The sequence below is a fragment of the Jaculus jaculus genome, chromosome 8 (assembly GCF_020740685.1).
Source record: "Jaculus jaculus isolate mJacJac1 chromosome 8, mJacJac1.mat.Y.cur, whole genome shotgun sequence".
NCBI lineage: Eukaryota > Metazoa > Chordata > Mammalia > Rodentia > Dipodidae > Jaculus > Jaculus jaculus.
This window is the reverse complement of record NC_059109.1, coordinates 125,912,745-125,926,272: the sequence shown is the minus strand read 5'-3', so window position 1 is coordinate 125,926,272 and position 13,528 is coordinate 125,912,745. Positions and strand designations below refer to the sequence as shown.

Here is a 13,528-nt window from a genome sequence, read left to right as displayed (position 1 = left end):
AGGTTTCCGTGGCATCCATCGGACGATCTTGGTATTTACAACCACATTCCTCCCATCCCCCACCCCAGCCTCCCTGGGGATCAGGGAGGAGACATGCCGGAGCCAACGGCGCTAGGACCCCCGGGCAGAGCCCGAGTGTGTGTGTGCTTGGGGGGGAAATGCCTTACATGGTGCCCTCCGGGTCACTGTCTGAGCCTGCCACCCAAAATAGCCCCTAGCGCCCGCTGGCTGGCCTCACGGTGTGGACATGGCCGCTGCCTCCGACCCCGTCGAGTTGGGTGGCCCTTGGGGTCCCGCCTGCCCAGAGCCCCCTCCCATTCGCTTCCACCGGGTTCACGGAGCCAACATCCGCGTGGACCCATCGGGAACGCGGGCCACGCGCGTGGAGAGCTTCGCCCACGGGGTGTGCTTCAGTCGTGAGCCGCTGGCCCCTGGCCAGGTATTCCTGGTGGAGATCGAGGAGAAGGAGCTGGGCTGGTGTGGGCATCTGCGCCTGGGCCTGACCGCGCTGGACCCTGCCAGTCTGGCCGCCGTGCCTGAGTTTTCACTGCCGGACCTGGTGAGCCTCGGCCACACCTGGGTCTTCGCCATCACTCGCCACCACAACCGAGTGCCCCGCGAGGGCCAGCCCGACGCAGAGGTCGTGGCCCCCAGCCGACCACCGGCCCTCTTGGTGGAACCCTATCTGTGCATTGAGCAGTTCCGAATCCCCCGGGACCGGCTGGTGGGTCGCAGCAGGCCGGGACTCTATAGTCATCTCTTGGACCAACTTTATGAGTTGAACGTGTTGCCTCCCACCGCGCGCCGTAGCCGCCTGGGCGTGCTTTTCTGCCCGCGTGGGGACGGTACCGCCGACATGCATATCATCATCAATGGAGAGGACATGGGTCCCAGTGCCAGGGGGCTGCCTTCTGCTCGGCCCCTCTATGCGGTGGTAGACGTGTTTGCCTCCACCAAGAGTGTACGCCTGGTCCAACTGGAGTATGGCTGTAGGTATCCAGCTCCCTGGATAGGCCACTCTTCCTGGCCCAATGTGGGGGACAGGAACCTGCTAGGACTCCCTAGTCAACTAGCCAGGCCTTGGTCTGTCCAGCACTGGTTTCAAAACTAGAGTCTGGCTTTATGTCATTGAACATCTGCTTGAATTTTACCCAAGTCATTCCTTGGTTCTGAGCCACAACATACTCATCTCTGCTGCTGATTAAGATGCCCGGAAGGTTCCTTTTATTTGGACAGTGTTTCAATACTATCCTAGGAAGGTATTCTAAACCAATTTTAGACAGAGTCTCTTTAGAATTGTATGCATTTATACCTGGGCATGGTGGCACATGCCTTTGATCCCAGCACTCAGGAGGCAGAGGTATGAGGATTGCTGTGAGTTTAAGGCCACTCAGACTACATAATGAATTCCAGATCAGCCTGGGCTAGAGTGAGACCCTACCTCGGGGCTGGGGGGGAGGGGGTTGGAGAAGAAGTGTGTGCATTTATTTCTTTTTGGTCTTTTTGTTTGTTTCTTGAGGTAGGGTCTCACTCTAGCCCAGGCTGACTTAAAATTCACTGTGTAGTCTCAGAGTGGCCTTGAACTCATGTGATCCTCCTACCTCTGCCTCCCTAGTGCTGGAACCAAAGGCGTGTGCTAGGCCTGGTCTTTTCTTTTTAATTTTTTTTTCTTTTTTTCTTTCTTTCTTTCTTTCTTTCTTTCTTTCTTTCTTTCTTTCTTTCTTCCTTCCTTCCTTCCTTCCTTCCTTCCTTCCTTCCTTCCTTCTTTCTTTTCTTTTCTTTTCTTTTCTTTTCTTTTCTTTTCTTTTCTTTTCTTTTTTTTTTTTGAGGTACAGTTTTACTCTAGCTCAGGCTGACCTGGAATTCACTCTGTAGTCTCAGGGTGGCCTTGGGCTCCTGGCGATTCTCCTACCTCTGCCTCCTGAGTGCTGGGATTAAAGGCATGTGCCACCAAGCCAGGCCATATTCTCGCTCTCTTGCAAAGACTTTCTGCTTGCAAATAAATAAATTTAGCTGGGTGTGGTACATTCCAGGTCAGTCTTGAGTAGAGTGAGACCCTACCTTGAAAAACAAAACAAAAAAACAAAAATAAATTTAAAAATAAAATATTCATAGATTTGGACCTATCAGTTTAGAGGCATCACCTATCCCCAATTTGAGAGCTTTTAAATTCGGAAGTCTGACTTACTATAGCCCAGGAAGCCTGTGTTTCAAACCTCTGATCAGTGAAGCAGAGCCTGCTTTGTACCAGAGCTGTGGTTGCATAGGCAAATCAGACATAGGGACCCGGTCTCCAGAAACTGCTAAGGGCAGGGAGCAGGGGTTGGTCAAAGGTCTCAGGAAGTGTTTATCTCAGCTCTATGTATAGCCCATCAAGTAGGCTGAATCTGACAGCAGAAGGGGATTACCAAGTTGATGGTAAAGTCAGGACTACAGCCATACTCTTGTCAGCTTCCGTGCCACCTCCTCCAGTTCACTTGGCTTTGCCGGCCTTCTCTCCACAGTGCCGTCCCTGCAGACTCTGTGCCGGCTAGTGATCCAGAGGAGCGTGGTGCACCGGCTGGCCATTGATGGGCTCCGCCTGCCCAGAGGACTTAAGGATTTCTGCAAGTATGAGTAAAAGCCTGTGGCCACTAGAGCTGGGTCACAGAAATGACCCAGGCCTTGAAGCGGCCAGTCTGAAGTTTGCTATGTGGGCTGTGAACCAGGCCCAGAAATAAACACAGCCGAAGCTGACATTCTGAGCACTCCTTGCCTCACCGCCTGTGGGAACTGCTTCCAGCATCACTGCGAGCCAACAGGTCAGAGAAGGTATTTTAGATACCATGTAGATCAGAACTTTCTAATCTGGATCTGGCCATTGGTTAAGGGTTATCTGGGATTCTTTTTTTTTTGTTGTTGTTGTTTTTTTGTTTTTTTGAGGTAGGGTCTCTAACCCAGGCTGACTTAGAATTCACTATGTAGTCTCAGGGTGGCCTTGAACTCACGGCGATCCTCCTACCTCTGCCTCTCAAGTGCTGGGATTAAAGGTGTGCGCCACCACCCCTGGCTGGGACAAATTTAATTAATTAATGCATTTGCATATGTGCACACATGTCAAGGTGTCTTGCTGCTGCAAACAAATGCTCATTCAGATTTACATGGGTCGCTGGGGAATTGAACCTGGGCCAGCAGGCTCTACAAGCAAATGCTTTTAACCACTAAGCCATTTCTCAAGTACTACTCCCCCAAGGTGTTATCACAAGTTCTTTGCCAGGGAATTAGACTTAGGTACTGTGGGGATTTTGACCCAGGGTCTTGCTGTAGCCCAGGCTGACCTGGAACTTATTCTGTAGCCCAGGCTGGCCTTGGACTCACGGCGATCCTCCCACCTCAGCCCCCTGCATGCTGGGATTAAGGGTGCGCACTAGTACACTGAGCCCAGAAAAATCTTTACATTTATTGTATTTTTTTTTACTTTAGTATGCAAATTTAAGCAACTACCCCACAATGACCTTTGCTAAAGCTTTTATCAGCATGATCTTTGACAAGGTTCATGTCTGACAGTAAACACGCAGGATGACACTTATGTGCATGTATGCTCATCTTTGGCATATTTGTCAAGTTGGAGAATCTCACAAGGCAATAAGTTTCTTACTGTTTTACATATTCTTTTAATTTATACATCAAAACATAAGGCCACAGAAAGGCAGGCTGAAATTTTAGAATATGTGGAATAGTTTTAATGAAGTTTTACTTACAGTACCTTACATATAGAGCAGTGTGTTTGCAAATTTAAATAATATCTGAACGTACAGTGGCATGTATTGTTAGCAAAGATAAATTCAAGTTCACTCTCTATCAGTTCTAAAATGCATTTATATAGATCGATAGAACTGATAAACAGAACGAGGCATAAAATATTCAAGTGTAATGTCATCAAACAGCCTCCTCTTAACAGTCTTTTATTCCCCCTTTAAAAAAAAGTTCAAGCCGGGCGTGGTGGCACACACCTTTAATCCCAGCACTCGGGAGGCAGAGATAGGAGAATCACCATGAGTTCAAGGCCACCCTGAGACTACCTAGTGAATTTTAGGTCAGACTGGGCTAGAGTGAGACCCTACCTCGAAAACAAAAGCAAACAAACAAAAAGTTCAAAACCTGTACATACATTTAAAATTTTAAAAACAGTCTGTTAAAAGGTAACATTTCATGTTAACCATCAATTTATAATCTATAGTAGTAAAACTAGATACGTGTGATTTAAATATATGTTATGTACATATGCACATTGCATTTTTGTTTAAACAAGTACACACACATATAACTGCACATTTAGAACTTGGGGTGTGTACAACTCACTTGAGGACTGGCAGACAGTAGGACCTAGGCTCAATGAGCCCAGAGATTTTAATGCAATGCTCAGCTGACCACCAGTGCTAGACTGTTTCATTTTGCAGGGAGAAACTGAGGCCCAGTGATGAGAGTATATTTGTCCAAGGGCAAATAGCAAATGATTTTTAAATTTGTTTATTTTTATTTATTTGAGAGTGCCAGAGAAAGAGAGAGAGAGAGAGAGAGAGAGAGAGAGAGAGAGAGAGAGAGGAGAGTGGGTGCACCAGGGCTTCCAGCCACTGCAAATGAACTCCAGACACATGCGCCCCCTTGTGCATCTGGCTAACATGGGTACTGGGGAATCAAGCCTCGAACCGGGGTCCTTAGGCTTCACAGGCAAGCGCTTAACCACTAAGTTATCTCTCCAGCCCAAATGATTTTTTTTTCTAAATATTTAATTTTTATTTATTTATTTGAGAGAGAGAGAATAGAGAGAAAGAGAATGGGCACTCCAGGGCCACCAGCCACTGCAATAGAACTTCAGACACATGTACCACCTTGTGCATCTGGTTTACTTGGGTCCTGAGGAATCAAGCCAAGGTCCTTTGGCTTTGCAGGCAAGTTCCTTAACCATTAAGCCATCTCCCCAACTGCCTCCCTTTTTATATTTTATTTTTAGTTATTTATTTGACAGAGAAAGGGGGAGGAGAGAGAATGGGCATGCCAGGGCCTCCAGCTACTGCAAATGAACTCCAGATGCTTGCACCCCCTTGTGCATCTGGCTAATGTGGATCCTGGGGGATCAAACCTGGGTTCTTTGGCTTTGCAGGCAAACTTAGCCTTATCTGCTAAGCCATCCCTCCAGCCCTGTTGTTTTTTTGAGGTAGGGTCTCACTGTATCCCAGGCTGACTGGGAACTCTCTCTGTAGTCTCAGGCTGGCCTCAAACTCACACTGATCTTCCTACCTCTGCCTCCCAAGCGCTGGGATTGACGGCATCTGGGATCAAACCAAGGGTTTTGTGCATGCTAGGCCAGCACTCTCCCAGCTTCAAATAGCAAATGATTGAAAAATATTCCTTGTCCTCATAGGGTACCAAACTCTTGTATCAGTTATTTCTCAGATTATTAAGTCTCATGGCCATAGTCTCATCATCCCATCCTCACAACTCCCTGTGAGATTAGGGGCAGTGTCACCTCCGTTTGCAGATGAGAATGTTGAGGAACAAAACTGTCCAGGTTGCTGGGTGTGGTGGAGCACGCCTTTAATCCCAGCACTTGGGAGGCAGAGGTTGGAGGATCACTGTGAGTTCAAGGCCACCCTGAGATTACATAGTGAATTCCAGGTCAGCCTGTGCTATAGTGAGACCCTACCTCAAAAAACCAAAAGAAAGTAAAATACAAAAAACTGTCCTGGTGGAGCCAGGTGTGGTGGCACACACTTGTAATCTCAACTTTCAAGATGCAGGGGGAGAGAACTTGAGGAACACCGCCCCCCTGCCCCCACCAAACACACAGTCTCAAAAAACCCAAAGCCACTGGGTCTGGGCTTGTAGTTCAAGGGCACTGCTTGTTCCTGGCGTGCACAAAGCTCTGGATTGTATGCCCAGCACAACAAACTGTCCTGGTGACTTGCCCAAGGGAAGGACGAGAGCCTAGAATAAACTGATCCTGGACCAGGCCTCTTTTAACCTGTCATTGTGACATACAGATTCTAGAATGAATAGAGCAGTAATGTGAGGTGGTCTCAGGTACAAAGGGAGATACTATAAGGTGACAGACAGTCTAGAAGGATGGCTAAAGTAGGACAGGAGGGGAAGGACTATTCCCTCACAAAGAGGAAGCTGTAGGGCAGCCATGTCCTACTTCCTGTCTCCAAACACTCATCCAGGTCTTCTGCCTTCTGGCCAAGGTAAGAGAGGGACTTCTGGAACTGGAAGGGGTACCTCAGCTTCTCACACAAAGTTGCTTCCTGGCTCTGGGGAGGTGAAAGTTCTGCTGGGGCTGTCCTGGGCTGGCCCTGGAATCAGTTCTCTTGGAAGAAAAGATATTCCAAAAGTCCTTGCCAGTTGCTCTCAAACTCAACACTTGGTTCTCCATCACCTGCTGTGTTGGGGCTGGGATTATGCATGAGTAACGCATTCTCAACCTCTGACGGTCCTCTGGGGCTAGTCTTAATTGTTCCAGCCCCCAAGCCCTGCCCCTCAGGGCCTTTTCCTCAGTGACCAAGAATAACATGCCTTCTCATTCCTGTCTCTGCAGGTGGGGCTGCTTCTCAGGGTTCGTCCCTTGGCCTCCATAGTTCTACAAGTCCCGCAGAATCAGTGTTGGTGGCCTCTGGTGGACCAGGCCCACTGAGCCAGAAGGTTGAGCAGGTGGTACCGGCTGCCAAGGCCTGGGGCTCCGCCCTGGCAGTGCCTGAAGCCAGGGGCTGCTCTGGGGGTGCTAGCTGGGAGACACCACGAAGGAAGGAGTACGACCGATACTACCCCCAGCTCCCCTGTGTGAGGCAGTTGGAGAGCAGGGGCTGGGCAGAAGGCTGCTCCCGAAGTAGGGCTCCCCACTTGGGCGGCTCCAGCAGGCCCCAGCCCCTGCTGCTGTGTGGGCTGACGCCAGGGGTTTTGCCCGCGCCCTCCTCCGAGGCAGGGGGGAAGAAAGGCAGCTCCCAGCCTGACATTTGCATCCTTACACTGGCCATGATGATCGCTGGCATCCCCACCGTGCCCGTCCCAGGCCTGCGGGAAGAGGACCTGATCCGGGCGGCTCAAGCGTTCATGATGGCCCATCCGGAACCAGAGGGAGCTGTGGAGGGGGTGCAGTGGGGACAGGCACATGCCTACGCAGCCGCTGGGCAGATGCCCCTAGTAAGATCCGGTATGGGCCAGGCTCCTGCTTGTAGCTGGATGAAATAGCATGAGACACATAGGGTGGCTTCTCTGTATGATTTCTGGGCAGGTAGGGCTGGGGGTGGCTATGGCAGGGATGGGGACAGGGTGGGTGACTGAGCCACCCAGATTAAGTTCTACTTCTTCATTAGGGCCCAGACACCAGGAAGTAAGTTCCTCTTTGTAAGAGGTCTAGTCAGGTGAAGTTGTAAGTCACCTAGGCAGGAAGCCTTGTTTAGAAAGCAGCGGTTTTTTTTTTTTCTTTTTTTGATAAAATTTTCTTTGAGAGAGAGAGAGAGAGAGAGAGAGAGAGAGAGAGAGAGAGGGAGGGAGAAAGAGAAGGGAGGAAGGGAGTGAAAGACAGAGAATGGGCTTACCAGGGCCTGTAGCCACTGCAAATGAACTCCAGACACATGCGCCACCTCCTGGTCTGGCTTCATGTGGGTACTGGGGAATTGAACCTGGGTCCTTTGGCTTTGCCAGCAAGCACCTTAACAGTTAAGGCATCTCTCCAGCCCAAAGGTTTCTCTTATATATTATGGATTCCATCAAAATTTCTTGGGTAAAAAAAATAATTACTAAACTGGGCATGGTGGCTCACGTGTTTAATCTCAGCAGTTGGGAGGCAGGGGTAGGAAGATCACTGTTTGAGGCCACCCTGAGACTACATAGTGAATCCCAGGTCAGCCTGAGCTAGAGTGAGACCCTACTTCAAAAAACCACACACAAACAAAAATTACTTGGATAAAGTCTTAGGCAATGTGCTTTCTTTCTTGCCTTAAAGTTCCTAGCCTAAGCCAGGCATGGTGGCACACGCCTTTAATCCCAGCACTAGGGAGGCAGAGGTAGGAGTTTCACTGTGAGTTTGAGGCCACCCTGAGACTACATAGTGAATTCCAGGTGAGCCTGAGCTAGAGTGAGAAACCAAATACCAATAAAAGAATGCAAAACAAAACAATACAAAAAAAAGGGAAAGAGCCAAGTCCTTCCACAACACACCATTTACCCAACAGACCTGACAAGTGCTGAGACATGCGATGTTCAACTTTATTATCTTAGGCTTGAGTAGGGGAAATATATCCCAGCAGCTTTGCTTAGTCATCTCCCCAGAAGTCTCTTCCTCTGTGGGGGGCTCCCAGGCTGGCTCACATGATAAGTGTGGTCAAGTGGGTTATCTCACTACAGGCACAACAGTTACTGAAGACCTAGCCCTCCACCTTAGCACCCAGCGTCTTATCTTAGAATGAGGATTGCTGTTTCCTTGAGGTCCTTCAGCTAAGACTCATTTTTCCTTATGAAAAGGTTATCAAAACCAAAGCAATAATATACAGACTATACGTGACCATCAAAGTCCAAACTATTTATTATTGAGCCCTTTACAGAAAAGATGTGCTCACACTTTCCTATGAAGCTTGATACACTCTAGGTAGCAGGCCACAGAAAAGTGTAAGATTCATGTCATTATTCTGGAAGGAAGGGCCACGAAAGTACAACAGTGTATGTGTGTGTGTGCGTGCCTGTGTGTAGAGGGGAGAATGTGAGCGTATACACATGTATGAGCAATGAGCATCTCGGGACATCAACAGTAACCAGAAACTGGGTCTGGTGGCAAAGATCTGTGATTCCCAGCTACTGGGGAGGCTGAGGCAGGAGGACTGCAAGTTCAAGGCTAGCCTCAGCAACTTTGTGAGACCCTGGCTCAAAAAAAAGAGGCGGCTCAGGAGATAGCCTAGGTGGCGTGCTTGCCTAGCACAGCACAATCTGTCTCTGTGAGTTCAATCCCCAGCACTGTAGCATAGTCACTAGAGCTGCACTTGCTCGTAAGGGCCGATCCAGCTGTCGGCGAGCTCCCGCAGGGTGCTGTGCCGCCGCTCAAACTCCTCCTTGCTGCAGTGTTGCAAGAGCTGACTCACCTCCTCAGTAAGCAGAGTCACAGCCAGGCGCTTATCCAGGCTTGCACTCCATTTGCTACCCAGGATGCTGTCCAAACTGGTGGCAGGGCCTGCTGTCCACTGAGCCTGCAGCATGTCGGGCTGGAGCACCTGGTGGCGGGCACTGAGCATGGCTAAGATGTGACGACAGGGCAGATTGAAGGTTTGGTTAAAGTAGCAACTGCAGCTGGCAGGGGACTGGGGCTGTACCTTGTGGGTGTCCTCCAGAATCTGGATGTTCATCTTTTTTGAGCCAGAGCCGATGAGGTGCACGGATTTCTGGACCACAGCAAGCTCACCCAGACAGAGCTGGGCGGCTGGCTCCATGCAGATGGCTTTAAGGGAGTGCTGGATACGAGCTTCTACCAAATGCTCTACTTTGGGGCTTTCGGGACTGGTATCTGAGGGATTATTGTGGGGCTTCACACCCAGGCTGAAGCTTGCTTTGTCTGCAGGGTTCTGTTGCATGTATTTGAACAGAGAGGTCATACCTTGTTTCTCTAATGGGGTGGTGCCAAAAAACTGACTGATGATGCGGGTGGTGACCTCGAGGTTCTGGAAATAGCTGGTGCTCTGGGCTGGGCTTCTCCAACGGTGGGCCAGCCAGATGCGGTCATTGAGCAGCCAGTGTGGGTGGAGCTCAGGCAGCTGGCTTTTGGGGACACAGGTACTCAAGAGTGTGTACAGTTTCCTCAGGTTATCTGCTGTGGCAGAGCACATGGTGCTCTGCAGGGAGGAGAGGAGCATGCTTTCCACAGATGGCTCCAGTGAGAGCTGATAGAACTTGCCCTGGAGGAACTTACAGATGTGGAAGGCTGAGAGCAAGATCTCAGCTGACGGGAACTCCACGGCCAGGGTGGGCAGCAGGAGGAAGTGAGGATCCACCAGGATGGTAGAAACTCTCTCCCAAGCTGGGTTAAACTTCTTGAACATCTGGAACATCTGGGCCAGGCCTCCAGCATCCTCATTAGCAGGGATGGCGAAGTAGACCACTCGGGCAAGAGGACCCTCCAGATGTACCAGAGGTCCATCCACCAGGAAGGTGTACAACACCTTGCCTCTTGGGTTACAGGTCCGGTGTATAAATAAGACCTCAGGGAAATGGACAAAGAGATCTTTCATAAAGTAGCTCTGGTAGTTGAAGACATCTAGTTGAGGAGTCTTGCTAACCTGGTATAGCAGAACAGGTGGGCTTGAGTCCTTAATCAGAAGTCCATTTAGCATTACAAAGGCCATGGAGAAGTTGGAGATGTTGAATTGCCCACGTTAGATTATTTTCTCTGCAGGACTGCTGTCAGGGAGGCTTTAGGTTTCTCAAGCTCCAAGTAATTCAATGTCTGAGTCTAGATACTGTTCCAAAGATGGGCCTGTGGAGAGGAACAGAGACTTAAAGACTGTAGGGGCTGGTTCTTCAATTATTCATCTGGGCAGCAGTTACTGAACACTACTACGCATCAGCACTGTTCTACGGGAAGACATCCAACAGGCACATAGACAAATGAGGACACACTGGATAATAAAGGTTATAAGCCCACCCCCAAATGAGTAATAGGTCAGACAGTAAGTTGAGGAAAAAGGGTTACAGTAGTTAAGGCGGTCAGGGCAGGTCTCTCTGAGGTGTGTATGTGTGAGGAAATTACACTAAAAAAATGACACTGAAGAAGCCAGCCACAGAAAGTTATGATTCCCAGGGATTTAAACAGGAAGGAGGCTGTGCACAGTGATATACAACCCATAATCCCCATTACTTGGAAGGTTGAGGCAGGAGGATCACAGGTTTAAGACCTGTCTGGGCTACATAGCTAGTCTGAGCAACCTACGGAGAACCTGTCTCGATTAAAAAAGGGAATGGCCAGGTGTGGTGGCACACACCTTGAATCCCAACACTCGGAAGGCAGAGGTAGGAGGACTGCCTTGAATTCGAGGCCACCCTGAGACTACATAGTGAATTCCAGGACAGCCTAAACTAGAGCAAGACCCTACCTAAAAAAAAAAAGAATGCACATGCATTTAATCCCAGCATTTGGGAGGCAGAAGTAGAAGGATTGCAGTGAGTTAGAGGCCATCCTGAGAATATATAGTGAATTCTAGGTCCGCCTGAGCTAGAGTGAGACCCTACCTCAAGAACCCCCCCCCAACACACACAAAAAAAGGTGAGTGTGGGAGTCAGGTGTGACAGCACACACCCTGTGATCCCAGCATTTATGAGACTGAGGTAGGAGGATTGCAGTGACTTCAAAGCCAGCCTGCCCAAATAGTGAGTTCTAGGTGAGCCTGAGCTAGAGTTAGATCCTTCCTCAAAAACAAAACAAAACAAAACCAACCACAAGGGTTATTCATAGGTATAGGCAGAACACTTATCTACCATGCATGAAGACTTAGGTTAAATTCCCAGTGCAGAGTGCAGGAGGAAGCATATGGCCCTTTTTGTTTATTTTTAGGCAAGGTCTAGTTATACAACCTTGTCAGGCCTCCATCTCACAGCAATCTTCCTGCCTCAGCCTCCGGTGGCTGGGATTATAGGCATACATTACTCCACCTGGGTCTTTCTAAAATAGTAAATACCTGTATAGCTACTATATTTACAAATTACTTCTTGGCTCTCCTTTGGTCCTGGTATATACAGGACAACTACTCCAAACTCGCTGAGATTCCCAATGCCTTCCACCATAAATGGGGCTAACAAAGGTAATGCTAGTGCCTGACTGTATATATCCCTTCATAAAGGCAGTGCTCTATTCAAACACCTCCATTTGACTCCTGAACAGGTTCTATAGTTTTTTTATTTTTCCGAGATAGGGGATCGCCCTAGCCCAGGCTGACCTGGAATTCACTATGTAGTCTTAGCGTGGCCTCGAACACATGGCGATCGTCCTACCTCTGCCTCCCGAGTGCTGGGATTAAAGGCGTGCGCCACCATGCCGGGACTCTAGTCCTCATTTTACAGGTGAGAGGATGAAGCTCAAAGACCGCACACGATTAAGCCATCATTACTATCAGGAACTCGAAGCCAGGTCATTGGCTCGAGATCCCCACGGCAACCCACAGGGCCCAAAAATGTGGACGAGGAAAGGCCTTTGAGCCCTCGCCTCTGAGCCCGGGTGGGGTGCGGATATCTGACGACGGCATCCGGAGTCCGACCGGGCCGGAGAAGTCCACCTCCTACCTTCTGTGAAACGTGTGGGGCTGACCAAGCGGTCGGGTGCTTCACACCTCTGCTACCCGGAAATCACTCACCACAGCCGGGCTCGGCCGCCATTTCTCCATATTTAACCCCGCCTTCGCGCACCAACCACGGCACCGGCTTGGGAGTGACTCAGGCCAATGGTCGGAGTCCGCAGTCAAGCTTTGACGACACTGACCAATCGTAGCCCAATATCTCTGGGGCGGGCGCTGTCACCAGGGTTACGAAGTCGCTGGCGGTAGCCAATGAAAGCCCGAGGAACGCTGGATCCTGCGGCTACAAGACCTGGAAGACGGCACGTTACAGAGGCCGGAAATGAAAATAAATAGCAGTGTTTTATGTGGAAGTCTCTTTATTTAGTGGGTGGAAGGCCGTCAAGTTCCAGAGTCCCGCGGAGGAGGGGTGGGTGGGAAAATGTGCAAAGGCAGTTGTGCCCTGTACCCTGTCTTAAGGGTCAACTTTGAGGTCCAGATTTCAAATTTAGTGTCTCAGTCAGGTCTAAGGCCCAGAGAACTAGATTGCAAGAATCAACAGACTGCCATCTTCATTGGCAATTCCTTTTAAGACGACAGTTTCAAAGCTACCAGAGGGCTGGAGAGGGTTCGGCAGCTTAAAGACGCTTTTTTGCAAAACTCGCCAGCCAGGATTTGATTTCCTATTATCCACACAAAGCCAGATGCACAAAGCATCCGGAGTTCGTTTGCAGCTGCAAGAGGCCTAGGTGCGCCCATTATCTCTCAAAATATTTAATAGAAAAAAAGCTACCAGGCTTCAGACAAAATTACCAACTAGCAACACCAACTGTATTGATGTTTATTTCTGGACCATCTAGACACAACTGCAAGGAATATTCGGATTAGAAACAGGCCAGGCCAGGCGTGGTGGCACATGCCTTTAATTCCAGCACTGGGAAAGCAGAAGTAGGTGGATTTCCAGGAGTTCGAGGCCAGTAATTCCAGGTCAACCTGGACCAGAGAGAGACCCTACCTCAAAAACAAACAACAACAACAAAAAAAAAACAAGCCAGCATAATTAGGAAAATGAGGTCAAAGACTATGTAACCTCAGCTACTCTGGAGGATGAAGAAGGCTCAAGAGTTTCAGGCTGGGAATATATCCCTGAGCTGAAAACCTACAATAGGGGTAGTCATGAGCCCTAGGGATGTAACGTCTGCTGCTGTCTGGCTAAATGTATACTATTCTCACCAAACTGCCAG

At 49.3% G+C, this 13,528-nt stretch overlaps 3 protein-coding genes across 6 annotated transcripts; 2 read left to right on the top strand and 1 right to left on the bottom strand.

Moving 5' to 3' along the window:
* Nucleotides 1–3: 3 nt before the first annotated feature.
* On the top strand, nucleotides 4–2,736 carry Neurl2 (neuralized E3 ubiquitin protein ligase 2). The gene is made up of 3 exons (XM_004663901.2): nucleotides 4–31; nucleotides 212–989; nucleotides 2,505–2,736. The coding sequence occupies exons 2-3, from the start codon at nucleotides 248–250 to the stop codon at nucleotides 2,618–2,620; spliced, it is 858 nt and encodes a 285-aa protein (XP_004663958.1). The 5' UTR covers nucleotides 4–31; nucleotides 212–247; the 3' UTR covers nucleotides 2,621–2,736.
* Nucleotides 2,737–6,079: 3,343 nt separating this feature from the next.
* Spata25 (spermatogenesis associated 25) lies at nucleotides 6,080–7,224 on the top strand. Its single transcript, XM_004663818.2, has 2 exons — nucleotides 6,080–6,224; nucleotides 6,575–7,224. Exons 1-2 carry the CDS (start codon nucleotides 6,170–6,172, stop codon nucleotides 7,222–7,224), a joined length of 705 nt encoding a protein of 234 aa, XP_004663875.2. The 5' UTR covers nucleotides 6,080–6,169.
* Nucleotides 7,225–8,542: 1,318 nt separating this feature from the next.
* On the bottom strand, nucleotides 8,543–12,490 carry Zswim1 (zinc finger SWIM-type containing 1). 4 transcript variants are annotated; one of them, XM_045156307.1, is made up of 2 exons: nucleotides 12,366–12,490; nucleotides 8,543–10,495 (listed from the first exon to the last, which is right to left on the bottom strand). In XM_045156307.1, exon 2 carries the CDS (start codon nucleotides 10,362–10,364, stop codon nucleotides 9,000–9,002), a length of 1,365 nt encoding a protein of 454 aa, XP_045012242.1. In that variant the 5' UTR covers nucleotides 10,365–10,495; nucleotides 12,366–12,490; the 3' UTR covers nucleotides 8,543–8,999. The 4 variants fall into 4 exon arrangements, with proteins under 4 accessions (XP_045012242.1, XP_045012239.1, XP_045012240.1 ...); XM_045156304.1 differs by having other exon boundaries at nucleotides 12,295–12,420; XM_045156305.1 differs by lacking the exon at nucleotides 12,366–12,490 and adding an exon at nucleotides 12,007–12,261.
* Nucleotides 12,491–13,528: the final 1,038 nt, after the last annotated feature.

What these genes read in the sequence shown, in the direction of transcription:
- Neurl2 (XM_004663901.2), top strand. Translation starts at nt 248, where the DNA reads ATGGCCGCTGCCTCCGACCCCGTCGAGTTGGGTGGCCCTTGGGGTCCC. An exon ending in GGTCCAACTGGAGTATGGCT is followed by an intron (nt 990 to 2,504) that starts GTAGGTATCCAG and finishes TTCTCTCCACAG; the next exon opens with TGCCGTCCCTGCAGACTCTG.
- Spata25 (XM_004663818.2), top strand. Translation starts at nt 6,170, where the DNA reads ATGTCCTACTTCCTGTCTCCAAACACTCATCCAGGTCTTCTGCCTTCT. An exon ending in TCTTCTGCCTTCTGGCCAAG is followed by an intron (nt 6,225 to 6,574) that starts GTAAGAGAGGGA and finishes CTGTCTCTGCAG; the next exon opens with GTGGGGCTGCTTCTCAGGGT.
- Zswim1 (XM_045156307.1), bottom strand. Translation starts at nt 10,364, where the DNA reads ATGGCCTTTGTAATGCTAAATGGACTTCTGATTAAGGACTCAAGCCCA.